Consider the following 16,084-nt stretch of genomic DNA (forward strand, 5'->3'; position numbering starts at 1 on the left):
ATGAAATATTCCTTTAAATATTGTGCTTGGGGGGTGTCTATAGTATGCCTGTAAAGTGGCGCAGTTTTCCCGTGTTAAGAACAATACCCCAGCAAAATTACATTTCTAAAGGAAAAAAAGTAATTGAAAACTGCTTGCGGTAATAATGTATTGTCAGGTCCTGGCAATATAGATGAAAATCATTGCGAAAACGGAGCCTTTGGTGGTGGTGGTGCCACAACACTGTAAGCCCTCACAGTTACTCTTGGTGGGCGCAGGAAAGGGGCCTACTGTGAAATATTATATCAAAAATAATTACACGCTCCTGTTAAACATGGGAAGAAAAATTGGGCCTTTGTTGGTGGTGCCACAAAACTGTAAGCCCTCACAGTTATGCCGCGTACACACGATTGGACACTCCGACAACAAAACCGTGGATTTTTTTCCTACGGATGTTGGCTCAAACTTGTCTTGCATACACACGGTCACACTAATGTTGTCGGAAATTCTAAAAATCAAGAACGTGGTGAAGTACAAGACATATGACGAACAGAGAAAAATAGTTCAATAGCCAGTGTGGCTCTTCTGCTTGATTCCGAGCATGCGTGGAATTTTGTGTCGGAATTGGGTACACACGCTCGGAATTTCTGACAATTTTGTTGTCTGAAAATTTGAGATCCTGCTCTCAAATAATTGTTGTTGGAAATTCCGACAGCAAATGTCCGATGGAGCCTGCACATGGTTGGAATTTCTGACAACAAGCTCACATCGAACATTTGTTGTTGGAAATTCCAACCGTGTGTACGTGGCATTACTCTTGGTGGGCTCAGGAATGGGCCCTGCTGTGATATATTAGATCAAGGATTGTAATTACATGCCCCTGATAAACAGAGGCAGAAACATTGGGCCTTTGGTGGTGCCACAACACTGTAAGCCCTCACAGTTACTCTTGGTTGGCGCACAAATGGTCCCTGCTGTGAAATATTAAATCAAAAATTGTAATTACATGCCCCTGTTAAAGTGGTCCAAAGAATGAACGTTCAGAAAGAACACTGGATGCCGTAGACAGCATGCGCGGGAGTGACGTCATCGCTGCTCCGGCGAATCACAGCGCCGGAGCAGCGAGACCCACGGAGACCCACCAAGAAAATGGAACTACAGGGGACAGCGGTGACTTCACTGGCTCCTGTGTCAGGTAAGTGACACATAATGAACTACTATGCGATGCACAGTAGTCCATTATGCTTTACTTTTGCAGGGAATCAAAGAGGAAGTAAACCCATCAGGGTTTACTTCCTCTTTAAACAGGGGCAGAAAAATTGGGCCTTTGGTGGTGGTGTCACAACACGGTAACCCCTCACAGATACTCTTGTTGGGCGCAGGAACGGGCCCTGATGTGAAATATTAAATCAAAAATTGTAATTACATGCCCCTGTTAAACAGGGGCAAAAAAATTGGGCCTTTGGTGGTGGTGGTGGTGCCCTTACCAAAAATATTGTTGGAAGGAGGAATAGGATAGTCACTCAGCATAGGCAGTCTTCAAGGGATCCCACATCCATAGAAAAATCAATCAGTTACATCAGCATCAGGTGCTTGATAGCTGCTGATCATAGGCTCAGATTCATGAAAATGAATTAGTCTATCAATGGAGTATGTGGACAGGCGCACTCTATGATCCGTTACAAACCCTACAGCAGCACTGAATGTACGTTCAGAAAGAACACTGGATGCAGTACAGGCCAGTAGCTCAATTGCATATTGAGCAAGTTCTGGCCAGTGGTCCATCCTCAAGACCCAGTAACCCAGTGGATGGTCTGATGGAAAGGTCTCCAAGTCTGCTCTTGCCCCTAGATATATCAGAACCATGTAATGCAGACGCTGGAGATGGTTGCTTGAATCAGACCTTGGCGCTGAGGACTGAAAAATTGTCTAAAGGCATCAGTCAGCCGGCCACCTTCTCCACTGCTCTTCCTCTGACTGATTGAAGCCTCAGCAACACGTTGTCCAGCACCAGGAAATTTTAATCTGCCAGGGTCTGGAAACGCATTGCACGAACCTTTCTTCAAGGCCTCCAGAAGATGTTTCGTCCTCTGCTCCCTCTGCGAAGATATGATGAGTTCTGCAACCTTAGTCTTGTAACGTGGATCAAGAAGGGTTGCCAGCCAGTAATGATCCCTCTTGATACCACAAATCCGAGGGTCCTTTCGCAGGCTTTGGAGAATCAGGGAGGCCATGCAGCGTAAGTTTTCAGACATTCGATTCTGAGTCCTCTGGGTCACTAAGGATCACATGATCCGTAACAACCTCCTCCCAGCCATGTACAACTCCTTGGGTTTCTGGGGACTGAAAACCATCCTTTGAAGACTGCTGCTGAGTGTTATCCTTCACGTCCATGCTGACATAATCCTCCTCTGCTTCCTGTGTGTTTGGCAGGCCCGCAGGAATACTACAGTATTTGGATAAAGGGGGCTTTGAGAGATAAGGAAGTCCTCCTCTTCCTCCTGCTGTTCTGCCTAGAGTGCCCTGTCCATTATTCCATGAAGCGTGTGCTCCAACAGCAAGACAAGAGGGACAATATCACTGAAGTATGCATTGCCGCTGCTCACCATCCTCATGGCCTCCTCAAATGGTGACAGGACAGTGAGTGCATCCTTGATCAGTAGCCACTGGCGTGGCGAAAAAAAGTCAAGCTCCGCTGACCCTGTCCTGGTGCCCTACTCACACAGGTACTCATTGATGGCCCTCTGCTGCGTGTGCAGCTGCTGCAGTATTGCCAACATTGAGTTCCACCTGGTGGGCATGTCACAATTGAGGCGGTTGGTGAGCACATTGCATTCCCTTTGAATGTCAGCCAGCCAAGCACTGGCATTGTATGACTGGCGGAAATGACCACAGACTTTTCTGGCCTGCCTCAGGAGATTCTGTAAGCCTGGGTACCTGCTCAAGAACCACTGCACCGCCATATTCAGGACGTGTGCCAAACATGGGACAATTGGTCAAGCGTCCCTGTCGGAGGGCAGAGAAAAGGTTGGTGCCATTGTCGCATACAGCCATTCCCGACCCATACCCTAAGGGAAAGGGGGCGCAGCTTGGCATCTTTGTCCTGGGCGCTGGATGACCTTGTCCCAGCACTGGTTGGCAGGGACCTGCCCAGGACCAGGGATACTTCAGCTGGAACCGATTCATTCCTCCACTTTGTCTCACACGGAAGGGATCACTCTGAGCAGGATTCATTATCATATGGGTAATGGCATACATATTTATTGTATATAACACAATTTCTGTGCATTTATTGCACACCCTCTTGGAGTGTGTTTAGACCTTATTTATTTTAGCCTTTAATTGCTACACATTCACTCTGGTCTCGCTTACCTTACAGACACTTCATTCAATATATATATATATATATATATATATATATATATATATATATATATATATATATATATATATAATCTTCATCTGTTAAACGCACACACTTTTTGACCTTGTAGTCACATTTGTACTTGTTTACCATTTTTCTTTTTTTTTTTTATTTCACAAAAGTTTTATTAGAGAATTGCAGGAAATTACAATCGACAGTATATTGCACAATAATGGTAGCATAGTAATACATTATTACAGGAGGTTACAGAGGTATAGAAACAGTAACATGAACTGTCATGATATAAATGAAAAATGACTGAAGACCTTTAATAACATTCTGCGGTTAATTTTACATTGTGTATATGATAGAAATCGTAGGCAAATAAAAAAAAAAGTCAGAATCACTCGTGTAAATGAGGGGGAAAAGAGAGAGAGCGAGAGAGAGAGAGAAGAAGAGAGAAAGGGAAGAAAAAAAAAAAAAGGGGGAGGGAGGTCAAGGAAGGGGTTAAGGAGTTAGTTTGGTATAGATGCAGAAGAGAAGGGAAGGCAAGGAGAGTTCCCAAGCAGCGGGCCCGCGCCGTTAGGACCTCAAGAAAGTAGCATATAAGATGAGGGTTCAACAGCAATCAATATTAAATGAGAGACTTAAATTCCTGCGTATCTTTGAATGCAAGCCATTTCGACCAGGTTGAGGTAAAGTTTAACATTCTTTCTTGTGATATGCTTATAAGTTCCTCAATGTTTTCAATAAAGTTAATCCTTCTGAACCATTCTTTCTTCGTAGGGAGTGAGGATGATCTCCAATGGCAAGGGATACAATGTCTTGCTGCGTTTATCATGATCATGGTTAGGGATTTCAAATATTTTTTGGGGGGGATTTTGTTGAGATGCAGCAAGAAGTGGGCTGGGTTGAGATCAAAGGTTTCTGATGTTATTGATATGATGGTTTCGTGAACCATTTTGCCAGAATGATTGGATAAGTGGACATGACCACCAGATATGGAATAATGAACCTTCCTCCTCATTACATCTCCAGCATTTGTTGGAGATCTGGGGGTAGAATTTATGAAGAGTACTGGGTGTTCTATACCATCTCGTTAAAATCTTGAATCCACACTCCTGTGTGGCAACGTTTAGTGAGCCTTTATGAGCGTAGGTGTAAATGTTTTCCCAGTTTTCATTGGATAGGGAAAGGTTGAGGTCTTTTTCCCATGCTAGGCAAGATGGGTAGGAGAACCCTAAACCCTCTTCAAATAGTGAGTTGTACAGACAAGAAATAATATGTCTCTGAGGGGAAGTGTCTGAGCATAAGCTCTCGAGGGTCGTGGGAGGTTTGGATCTAAGGGTTGTCAGTGCTGTTTTGGAGATATAGTGACGAATTTGACAATATGTCCAGGGGGAAATCAGTCCAGGATCACTGTCTTTATTGATTTCCTCGAGGGATAAAAAAATCCCCCTGTGAAGAAAGTGTTTAATTAGCACCGTTTCGTGGGGCCAATTGACCAGGAAAGGGTTTGGGGTGTTTCCTGGGGGGAAGAATCAGGATTATTCCGAAGAGGCGTTAAGGGACTGATCCAAGGAGTGGGGTCTCCATTCTTGTAAGTGTCGTGGAAAATTGCTATCGTGGGTCCAATAAGGGGGTGTGATTTGATTTCTTTTTGAAGGTACTTGGGGTCAACCCAAGGTATGTGAGTGATTGAATATGGGAATTGGGCCTGTTCTAATGACACCCAATCTTTGACAAGCTGATGTAGGTTCCAATCTACAATTCGCGTGAGTACCGTTGCTTGATGGTATTTTTTAAGGTCAGGAAGTGCAATTCCTCCTTTGTTTTTCGGGAGGATCAATCTGGTATATTTGATTCTGGGAGGTTTACCCCTCCAAATAAAGGTGGAACAGGCTTTGCGGAAGGAGGCAAAGAAGGAGGATGGCAATTTTATGGGGATCGTTTGCATGGCATAGAGGAATCTGGGTAGAATGGTCATTTTTAACAGAGAGGCCCTCCCAAACCATGAGATATTGAGAGAGTTCCAACGTTTGAGGTCATCTTGTGAATTTTTTAATAAAGGTAAAAAATTGAGTCTGAATAAGTCTTTCAGGGAAGAGGGTATCTCTATTCCAAGATAGGTAATTTGGTTGGGGGACAAAGTGAATGGGAAGTTTTGTTTGCATAGATCTACCTCTTTGAGGGGCAATGATATATTTAATGCTACCGATTTGGAGTGATTAATTTTTAAATTAGATAATGTTTGGTATGTTTCAAGGTCTTTAATCAGATTGGGTATGGAGACCAAGGGTTGTGATAGAAAGAGTAACATATCGTCCGCGAAGGCTGCTATTTTGTAGGAGCGGTCTTTAATCTCGATGCCTTTAATATTAGGGTTGGATCTAATTTTATTTAAGAGGGGCTCTAAGGTAAGGACAAAAAGCAATGGGGACAGAGGGCAACCTTGTCTCGTCCCATTTTTAAGGTTAAAGGCGTTCGACAGGTGGCCATTGGTGCGTACGCGTGCAGTTGGATTAGAGTACAAAGCTGCTATGTATGCTCTCATCTGGGGCAGTATGCCAATATTTTTAAGGACTGCGTCAATGAAATCCCAGGCCACTCTGTCGAACTCCTTTTCTGCGTCAAGAGACAGAAAGAAGCCCTGTTTTTTTTTTGAAGTCAACCAGTTGTGTATGTTCAGGGCTTTGATGGTGTTATCACGGCCTTCTCTGCCGGGGATAAATCCCACCTGGTCAAGGGAAATCAAGGAGGTCAGTAGGGGTAGCAATCTATTGGCCAGAATTTTAGCGTATATTTTAATGTCTACATTTATTAAGGAGATTGGACGATAATTTGTGACAAGTGATGGGTCCTTTCCTTCCTTGGGAATAACTGTTATATGCGCTTCCAGGAGCTGTTTGGGGGGATTTTTTTCTGAGTGTAGCGATTGGAAAGTTTGTAAAAATTTGGGTTTGAGAATGTCTATAAAAGTTTTGTAATATTGTAAGGGGAGACCGTCTGGACCAGGGGCTTTGCCTAATTTCATGTCTTTCAAGGCCTTATCAAATTCATCACCATTAATGGGGGACTCGAGTTCCTGGGCTATATTTTTTGCGATTTTGGGTGGACTATATTTCTCCAGGTAGTTTTGAATCAATTTTGATCTGGCTTCTGGGTTAAGGGGGGATTTAGAATTTGGAGGGATATTATACAGTGTTTGGTAATATTGTTCAAATTGGGTGGCTATCTCCTCATTCGAAGAATACGACTTTCCTCGATTGTCGGTTATGTGATGAATGGTGGATGAGGCCCTCTTACTCTGAACTGCTCTTGCAAGCATTTTCCCACTTTTATTACCTTGCTCATAGTAAATTTTATGTCGTAGAATATATTGTCTTTTAGCTTTAAGATTTAATTCTTCCGTAAGAAGCTCTCTAGCTCTAGTCAATTCCTCGAAAGTGGAGACAGCCACTGTCTTCTTATGTTGTAGTTCGAGCTCATGGATGCGATCTGTTAAGGATTTAATTTTAATTTGTTTTTCTTTTTTGAGTTGGGTTAATTTCTTTATGAACTAATGACACTTTTGTGTGCTTCCCATTGGATGATCTTAGTAGTGTCTGTGGTGTCATTACGGAAAAAGTAGTCACTGAGTACATCTCGAAAGCGATTAATGTCTATTGGGTCCTTCAACACCGTGGTGTTTAGTCTCCACATTTTAGTTATAGAGGTTTTTTCTGGGAAAGTCAAGGATAATGTGATTGGGTGATGGTCCGATAAAGTCATAGGCTCTATTGTCGTGTTTGTCATGAGTGAAAGGTCCGCTTGTGTAATATAGAAGTAGTCAATTCTTGAATACTTTTGATGGATTGCTGAGAAGTAAGTATAATCTCTGGCTTGAGGGTTGAGGGTTCTCCAGGTGTCATGTAATGTTAGTGACTGCAATTGGAGTTTAATTTGTTTTAAAGCCCTGAAGGGAAGACTCGAGGAACTATTTGAGGTATCAGCTATAGGGTTGAGGGGGACATTAAAGTCTCCGCCAAGTATTAGGATGCCTGAGGCGAAATTTGTTAGTAGGTCCTTAATTTTGCGGAAAAAAGTAACCTGTTTTGAGTTGGGTGCGTAGATATTAGCAATCGTGATCGGATGAGATGCCACTACACCCTTGAGAAAAATAAATCTCCCCTCAGGATCAATCATTGTCTCATTTATCTGAAAAGGAGTATGTTTTGATATAAGGATGGAGACTCCTTTCGTTTTCCCCTCAGGGTTGGTGGAGTGAAAAGTTGTGGAGAAACGGCTATCTGAGAATTTAGGTATATTATTGGATTTAAAGTGCGTCTCTTGAATACATACTATGTTAGCTTTGTGTTTGTGAAATTCATATAGGAATTTGGTTCTTTTAGATGCAATGTTGAGTCCTTTAGCATTGATGGATAATAGCTTAAGGGAAAGGGGTGAACTTTGCTGGCTTTGAGGAGGCATAACTAAAAAAAAAAAAAAAAAAAAAAAAAAAAGGGAGGAAAGAAAGGAGAGAGTGGGGAAGTTAGAGGATTGGTGTAGTACCTAAGACAGATACAAAGGATACAAACTGGAGGAAGGGTTAGACCAGCTAAGCCTACCTATATATATATATGCCGGTAAGGTCAAGGAGGGATGAGGGGAGCCACTCCTTGTGTGGGTTCTGTGACCAAAAGAGGTACAATCCAATGATAAAAATTTGTATCACCAAGAAAGAAGTTTCGTATCGGTTGGGAGGGACCGGCGCCCAGGGAGTTCCTAAGGGCGTATGAAATTTATAAAGGGCAGAAATAAGGATCATAAACTCGGGGAAAAAGATGGTGTAACTGCGTCTTAGTGTTTGCGAAGAGATAGTTATAGCTATTGTCATATATGTGATGGGTGGGAGAGTTTGATCTCCTGTATATAGACTAGGAAGAAATTCTCGCAGTGCGGGCCTCTGAACTAGAAATCCTAAAACCATTACGAAAACTTTTTAACAGCAAATGTGCTAACAGAAGTAACCCTTTTACCCAAGTCTGGGTTTTCCTGTTTAAGTGAGTCGTTTGACCAGGTAGTGCGATATAACAAGCCAATAAGGAACATTCCATAAACATTTATTCTAACCTTATATAAAGAGGAGTGAGGGCGCGCCGAGAGACCCCCCAGGCCCCTGCAGGATAGCTTTGAGGTTGAGCATCCTATAATTGTTATCTCCCTTTATGGGGCATTTAGAGCTGCATTGGAATGATATGGTGCAGCTATATGTCTAGGAAGCATGAAGGTAGCGATTTCTCTAGAACTAAGAAAGGCATGGGCAGGGAGGACTCTCCACACGTCCGACCCCCTTGAGTGTCGACAGAGCATTAGTGACTGCGACTCCAAGTGGTAAACATTTATTAACCCCCACCTGGTTTACAGTATTGACAACTAAGAACATAACTTTTGTTAACAGTGAAAAACATAAAACCTGAAGAGAAAAGAAACATTCAAAACATTATCCCTTTGAGGAATAATAAACAGATTAAAGGAGCATCCTATACGTTGCTATCACTCAAGAACCTCAGGGATCGGGTCTCGTGGGGTAGATACCGCCATGGTAAGCAAGGAGAATCTTAACCCATTAAGGCATTAATGAAGAGAATGCTATAGCGAAGGGCAAAGAGGGTTAGAGGCCTGCACATAACACAACAGGACAAGGCCTGACAAACAAACCTAATACAAGTATAAACCTTGAGTTTAAAAACGGCTATTATGTCCGTAAAGGTGAAAAGTGTATCGGGGTTGGAGCCCTGTAATGGTAGTTCTCTTGTAAAAGGAAAGGTGATATGCGATGCTCAGTCCAGACTTGTCCTGGGTCGGAGTATACCACGAGGGTAGTGAAGTGACTTCACATTTGCAAGCTCGGGGGTTGGACATATTTACTTGCATCGAATTGTCAACAGTTCGATCCAAAAAATAAATAATAAAAAAGGAAATTGAAAATAAAATGTATTCAAAAAAGAAACTCCGAAGCACCCCAATAGGGCCTTACCTTTCGGTGAAACACTGTATCAATCCAATACAGAAAGAGAGGTTGAGAGTTGGCAGGATAGGTTCGCTCTCTGAATATAGAGTGTGTGGTGGTGGGGGTAGACCAGAAGAAAATAGAAAGCGATTGAGATGGGGCTATTTGAGAGAGGTATGGAGCCACTGTCTAGGTGTCCATTTAGTCTTGTCTGTCGACACGGTCTCTCCTTCTGGGTGGAGAGATGACTGGGCTTCCTTGTTCTGCTCTTCTTCCATGATGTTGTTCTGACGGAGATCTTCGACGTCGGTCTCTGTTTCTTTGCGTTCTGGGAGTCATGTTGTTTGCCACTTCAACCCACGTGTCATGAATCTGGAATGAGTTGTACCATTCAGGTACATCTGTTACGGGTATGTTGAGTGAATCGCAGAACGGTCGTAGGTCGTCCGGAGTGCGTAGGAAAGCTGTGTGGCCTCTCCAGGTTGCAGATAGGCAAAAGGGGAATTTCCACCTGTAGGGGATGCCTCTGGTCCGGAGTTGATCTAGTAATGGACGCAGGGCCCTGCGTTGCTGCAAAGTAATGTTGGAGAGGTCTTGAAATAATTTGATTTCATGACCGTTGAAGAGCACTCTGTTTCTTTCTCTGGCTTTTTTGAGAATGGCTTCCTTTAGCGGAAAATTTACCAGGCAACATACTATATCTCTCGGCGGGTCGGTGTCCCTTCCCCTTGGGCGGAGAGCGCGGTGAATCCGTTCAAAGTCAATTGGGGAGTCTGGGGGCCTCTCCAGCAGCTCATTGAAAATGGAGGTAGCTGTCTGTATTACAGGGATTTGGTCTGTGGTCTCAGGGACTCCGCGGATTCTAATGTTATGGCGCCTGCCCCTGTTGTCGAGGTCTTCAATGTGGCGGTGCATCTCTATTATGTGGCTCAAGTGGTTATCTGACGCTCTTTGTATTTGTTTTAGTGCCTCAGAATGACGAGATGCAGTTTGCTCCACAGATCCCAATCTTGCTGCCACCTGCTGTATGTCTGCTTTCAGATCTGTGATGGCAGCAGACAGGGTAGCTTTGATATCTAAAGCCACTGCCTGGAGATCAGCCAGGCAGAGGGCTTGAGGGGCTGGGGAGGCTTGGGGGGATAAAGCCTGGGGTGGAGGGGGGAAGATGTCTCTATTTAGGCCCTGCGGGCCGTTCGCGCCGCCCACCGCGCCTCCGGAAGCGCCGAGCGGGGTAGCCTGTTTAGGCGAGGCCGAGGCTTTGGGGCCTTCACACTGCGGCGGACGGAACATCGCCGGTATGTTCGTGAGCGGGGACAGACCTGATTCGGCGGCATCCCGGGATCCTGGAGCACTCTTATCCGCTTTCCCCATGGTCGGATGGCTGGTTTAAAGCCCTGTGTGCGGCGTTGTATCTCCCTGAGCGCCGGAGGAGAAGATTCAAGCGTCCATCGCTGTCCCCGGTCCGGCCACGCCCCCACCATTTTTCATTAAATTCTTTTCACAAATTTTGGTCTGAATGTGCACACACAACACTCATTGGTTAGGTGGTGTGGGCATCTGGGTTGGTCCATGGCTATCTTCTCCCCTCGCCCTTTCTCTGACTTTTGGGGGGGGGTATTACCCTGCCTCAACCCCGGGTGAGACAGTTTGTTCCAGACCACCATTCAATCCCATTGCTGGAATTGAGCATAACTTGCGGGTTTCACTCTGTAAGTATTTTTTAGTAAGTGGCTGCCTCTGATCATTTCCTTTCATTAGAAGGTTATATTTATTAATAGTTACCTTATTATTCTTTAGTGAAAAGGTGCATCTTACACCGGATGAGAGTCAGGAAGCCAAGAAACGCATAAGAATGCTTAGCTAAAGCTTGTTTTAATTACGAATTCATCATTATTACACTTTCTTGTCTGTTTTATCTGTATCATGTTATGTATTTTGATTTGTACATTTATTGATTTATGTATTTTTTGTAACAATAGTATTATGTCCATCGTTTTTTTGCATTAAATTCATTATTATTATTACAAATTATACATTAATCAGCAGATGTCTGTATTTTATTTTATATGCTCTAAAAGTCATGGACTACCCTTAGGGGTTAAAGACATCAAATCAAATAAAAATGTACTTTATTCATTTATACATATTATTCCTACCCACAATGTTTCATCTAAAGTTCCATTTCTATTTCCTATATATTTTTTCTAATTTATTAGGGATGGAAGCATGTTGTTATATCATGGTTGTGATTGGTCACTATTTCTAAATTTTATAATTATTTATTATATTATAGTTTATGATTTTGTGTTTCAAACTTTATCCTATCCAGGATGTCTACTAGACTCTTGTTTTGACAGATTGAAGTGAGCTAAGAATTAAAGGTCTACAATATAAAACGCACAATTTCCATGCAAAACAATGTACCGATTTCAGCTTAAAAAATAAGACATAATCATACCGCCAGGGAGGTTAACCCCTTCCCGCCGAGCGTACGCAGATCTGCGTACTCGGCTTCCGGGGGGTATACCGGGATGATGCCCGCACCTGCAGGCATCATCCCGGTACCGTTTTTTACAGCGGGCGATTGGCTTTCCAGCCATAACAACCGATGCGGCTAAAAGCCGCTCGGCTGTTATGCCGGAGGAGCGGGAGGGGACGTCCCCCCCTCCCGCCGCCTCTCGCCGCTGTTACCGGTGCTCCCGCTCGATCGGGAGCACCGATTCCCTGTCCGACGCCTCCGGCTGCTGCGGAGGAACTGGAACGAAGCCGTAATCGGCTTCGTTCCAGTCTCCTCATCGTAAACACGGAAGCGACGTCATGACGTCACTTCCCGTTTACTCGGCTGCCAATGGCGCCGGTTTTAAAAAAATATCCGGTATTCAGAATCGCCGTTTTCGGCGATCTGAATACATTGAAGTGTAAAGGAGGGGTGGGGGGTCTTTTAGACCCCCGATCCCTCCATAAAGAGGACCTGTCACCACCTATTACTGTCACAAGGGATGTTTACATTCCTTGTGACAGCAATAAAAGTGATCAAATTTTTTTTTTTTTTTTTTTAACAATTTAGTCGTTTTAAAATAAATAAAATAAATAAAAAAAAAAAAAAAAAAATTTCAAAGCGCCCGCCGTCCCCGCGAGCTCGCGAAGCAAAGAAAACGCATACGGAAGTCGCGCCCGCGTATGTAAACGGTGTTCAAATCACACATGTGAGGTATCGCCGCGATCGTCAGAGCGAGAGCAATAATTCTAGCTGTAGACCTCCTCTGTAACGCTAACCTGGTAACCGTAAAAAATTTTTAAAGCGTCGCCTATTGAGATTTTTAGGTACCGTACTTTGTCGTCAATCTACAAGTGCGCGCAATTATAAAGTGTGACATGTTTGGTATCTATTTACTCGGCGTAACATTATCTTTCACATTACGCAAAAAAATTGGGCTAATTTTACTGTTTTTTTTTTTTTTTATTCATGAAAGTGTCCCTTTTCCCAAAAAGTTGTGTTTAAAACACCACTGCGCAAATACCGTGTGACATAAAATATTGCAACAATCGCCGTTTTATTCTCTAGAGCCTCTGCTAAAAAAATATATATAATGTTTGGGGGTTCCAAGTAATTTTCTAGCAAAAAATATGGATTTTAACTTGTAAACACCAAATTCCAAAAATAGGCTTAGTCATGAAAGGGTTAAGGAGGATGTTATGTAGAGAATGCACTGTTCATTACACTCAGAATGCAGGGGATGCCCCTTGCCTACAGGGCACTTTCTCTCCCTTCCTGCCCAGGCCAATTTTCAGCTTGCAGCGCTCTCACATTTTGTATGACAATTACGTGGTCATGCAACACTGTACACAAATAATTTTTTTTTTATCATTTTCTTCACACAAATAGAGCTTTATTTTGATGGTATTTAATCACTGCTGGGTTTTTTTTATTCTTTGCAAAACAAAAGACTGAACATTTTGGAAAAAAAAAAGTTTTTCTTAGTTTCTGTCAGTAAATTTTGTAAATAAATATTTTTCTTCTCCTTCACTGATGGGCACTGATGAGGTGGAACTTATGGGCACTAGGTGGCACCCACAAAGAGGCACTAATATGCCACGCCGATGAGCACTAATAGTTGGCACTGATGGGCAGCACTGGTGGGCACTGATAGGTGGCATGGATAAGCGGCAATGATGGCAACTGATGGACAGCACTGATGGGCAGCAGTGATGGCCACTGAAAGGCAGCAGTGACTGGCGTTATACTAATTGGTGTCATTGATGGGCACTAGGGTGTGCCACATCAACCCTTTAATCCAGGACCCACATTAATTACACAGGTTCTCTGGCTGATAAAGGTGGTAATTAAACTCACTTGGTGCCTTATCTGCATTAAATCAGGATCAGAACCTGTGTAATTAATTTGTGTCCTGGATTAAAGGGATGATGTGGCAACCCTAATGGGCACTGATTGGCTTTACTATAATCAGGGCCCTGATGATCAGAGCCCAGATTACATGCCTGGGTGTCCCCTGCAAGGAGATGCCACTGATTGGCTCTCATGACAGTGTGTGGCGAGGAGAGCCGATCACCAGCACTTCCATGTTTACATGTGATTGGACACAGCAGATCACATGGTTAAAGAGTTTCCTGATCTACCCTTTACAGAGATCGGAGTCATGCCATGTCTTAACAACACAGTGGTGTGCAGTTTTAAATGTGGATGTGCTTGGTGTCTATTTACTCTATGCAGCATCATATTTTATATCTTTTATATTGCAATGTTCATTGGTCAAGGAACTCCTAGAAATCTTTGGTGGAACCCTGGCTGAGAAAGGCTGGACTAGGCAGTAATATATTTCTATCCCCCTTGGTGGGGGTAGAGATGACCCCATCTATAAGGATATACAGTACATATACACACACACAGCACACTACCGGGTTGTAGTTCCTCTGAACTCCACAAGGTGGTGATCTCACTTCTACCCAGACAGGAAGTCTCTATGGAAGAAGACAGGAAGTGATGTCAGGTATAAATTGGAAGTTCTGGTGAGAGGTGAGTTGGGAGGAAATAGAGTGGAGACATTGCTGGAAGAGGCCGCAGTGGAGGTAATAATAATTTCTTTTTACACCCAGTAACCCCCCTGTCATGTCCGTCCTCTTTCTCCATAGTCACTGTGATGTCTTTTATCTCCAACAGATGATGATACACACATATGTAGTGTGGAGACCTAGATTAAGCCCTTCAGGGCAGAACATTTCCCCCACTTACAGGACCACAACATTCTCCTCATTTTGGAGATACATTCTAGTAATATGGTCTTCTAAACAAACAGCACTGACAATGACCATCCTGACCATACATGACCTACAAAGGGCAATTATTACACTACACAGGCAGACAAAGGGCAATCCTTACAATATGCAGCCAACACAATGTTGGAGTGCAACCCTCCTTTTACCACCCTCACATCCTATTTTTGTGTGACCAACACCATCCAAGTAATTCTTAATTTAATTTATCAAGGTTATCCGTCTACAAGGAGACCTGTATAGATCAAGTGACGGCACCAATGAGGATGGAGGAGGACCGGAGTCACATGACTGAGAAGATACTAAACCTCACCCTGGAGATCATCTACCTGCTGACCGGAGAGGTGAGGAGGATTCTGGGAGGTCACATGACATCACTCTTATCTCTATTAATAAAACACAGACCTGACCGGAGAGGTGAGGAGGATTCTGGGATTGTAACATGATATTCCTATTGGTTTCTCAATACAGAGATTTCCTCCTGTGAAGTCAGGAGATCATATGACCATCACAGTGCCTCCATGTGACTCCCTAAAACCTGAGAGACACAACATGGAGAAGATTCTAGAAGTCACCAAGAAGATGATGGAGCTGCTGACAGGAGAGGTGAGCGGTGCCGGGAATTCTGGGACATTATCCAGTAACAGACAAGGGATGTGTCTGGATGGTGACTGTATCATTGTGTGTGTCAGGTTCCTATAAGGTGTCAGGATGTCACTGTCTATTTCTCCATGGAGGAGTGGGAGTATTTAGAAGGACACAAGGATCTCTACAAGGACGTCATGATGGACAATCAGCCGCCCCTCACATCACCGGGTAAGAGGAGACTTTATTGTAAAGGAGAGAGCAGTACGGAGGCTCCACCTAGATCCCCCATCATCTGATAAACACAGAAACAATGTATTCAGTCAGTGTGTGTGTTTCCTACAGATGGATCCAATAATGGGAACCCACCAGAGAGATGTCCCCGTCCTCTGTATTCCCGGGATTTATGCATATTCTGGGGTTCAACTGGCAGCAAAATGTTGATTTTCACCATAGATATTGCTTAATCTAGGCATCTGATACATGTACTTTTGAATCTTCTACCTCATGCCTGGGTATAGCAAGACCTCTAACAGAACAATTCTCCCAGGGTTACTTACTCTGTTGTTTGCTGGCTGTGCCGGGTGGAGGGATATCTCTGTATACTTGTTGTTAATAATGTGATAATATGTTGATACATTTGGAACCTTTAACATACAGTAGGGACACTCATCCTATAATCCCCTCATCACTGTCACTCCTATAAAAGACAGTTCTCGTTTGTTTCCTCACTCTCTGACTAAGGTCCATGAATAAAGAAATGATCTGGTAGGAGATCAGAGGACCCATTTACTAGTTACCGTGAGGGGGGAATTGTAAGATCCTCAGAGACAAAGCTGCCTGATGTGGGCGGAGTCTTGGTTTCGGGGAAC

General features: G+C 43.5%; 1 protein-coding gene across 1 annotated transcript; it reads left to right on the forward strand.

Moving 5' to 3' along the window:
• Window positions 1-14,346: 14,346 nt before the first annotated feature.
• LOC143989498 (gastrula zinc finger protein XlCGF66.1-like) lies at window positions 14,347-15,986 on the forward strand. Its single transcript, XM_077489638.1, has 5 exons — window positions 14,347-14,423; window positions 14,842-14,971; window positions 15,099-15,233; window positions 15,320-15,443; window positions 15,558-15,986. Exons 2-5 carry the CDS (start codon window positions 14,888-14,890, stop codon window positions 15,677-15,679), a joined length of 465 nt encoding a protein of 154 aa, XP_077345764.1. The 5' UTR covers window positions 14,347-14,423; window positions 14,842-14,887; the 3' UTR covers window positions 15,680-15,986.
• Window positions 15,987-16,084: the final 98 nt, after the last annotated feature.

The sequence above is a fragment of the Lithobates pipiens genome, unplaced genomic scaffold (genome assembly GCF_037356315.1).
Source record: "Lithobates pipiens isolate NorthernLeopardFrog02 unplaced genomic scaffold, aLitPip1_a1.2 Scaffold_18, whole genome shotgun sequence".
Taxonomy (NCBI): Eukaryota; Metazoa; Chordata; class Amphibia; order Anura; family Ranidae; genus Lithobates; species Lithobates pipiens.

Excerpts from the sequence above, each read along its gene's own strand:
- LOC143989498 (XM_077489638.1), top strand. The coding sequence starts at position 14,888 with ATGAGGATGGAGGAGGACCGGAGTCACATGACTGAGAAGATACTAAAC. Across the intron at positions 14,972-15,098 it reads TCTACCTGCTGACCGGAGAG|AGATTTCCTCCTGTGAAGTC; the intron begins GTGAGGAGGATT and ends TTCTCAATACAG. Across the intron at positions 15,234-15,319 it reads TGGAGCTGCTGACAGGAGAG|GTTCCTATAAGGTGTCAGGA; the intron begins GTGAGCGGTGCC and ends TGTGTGTGTCAG.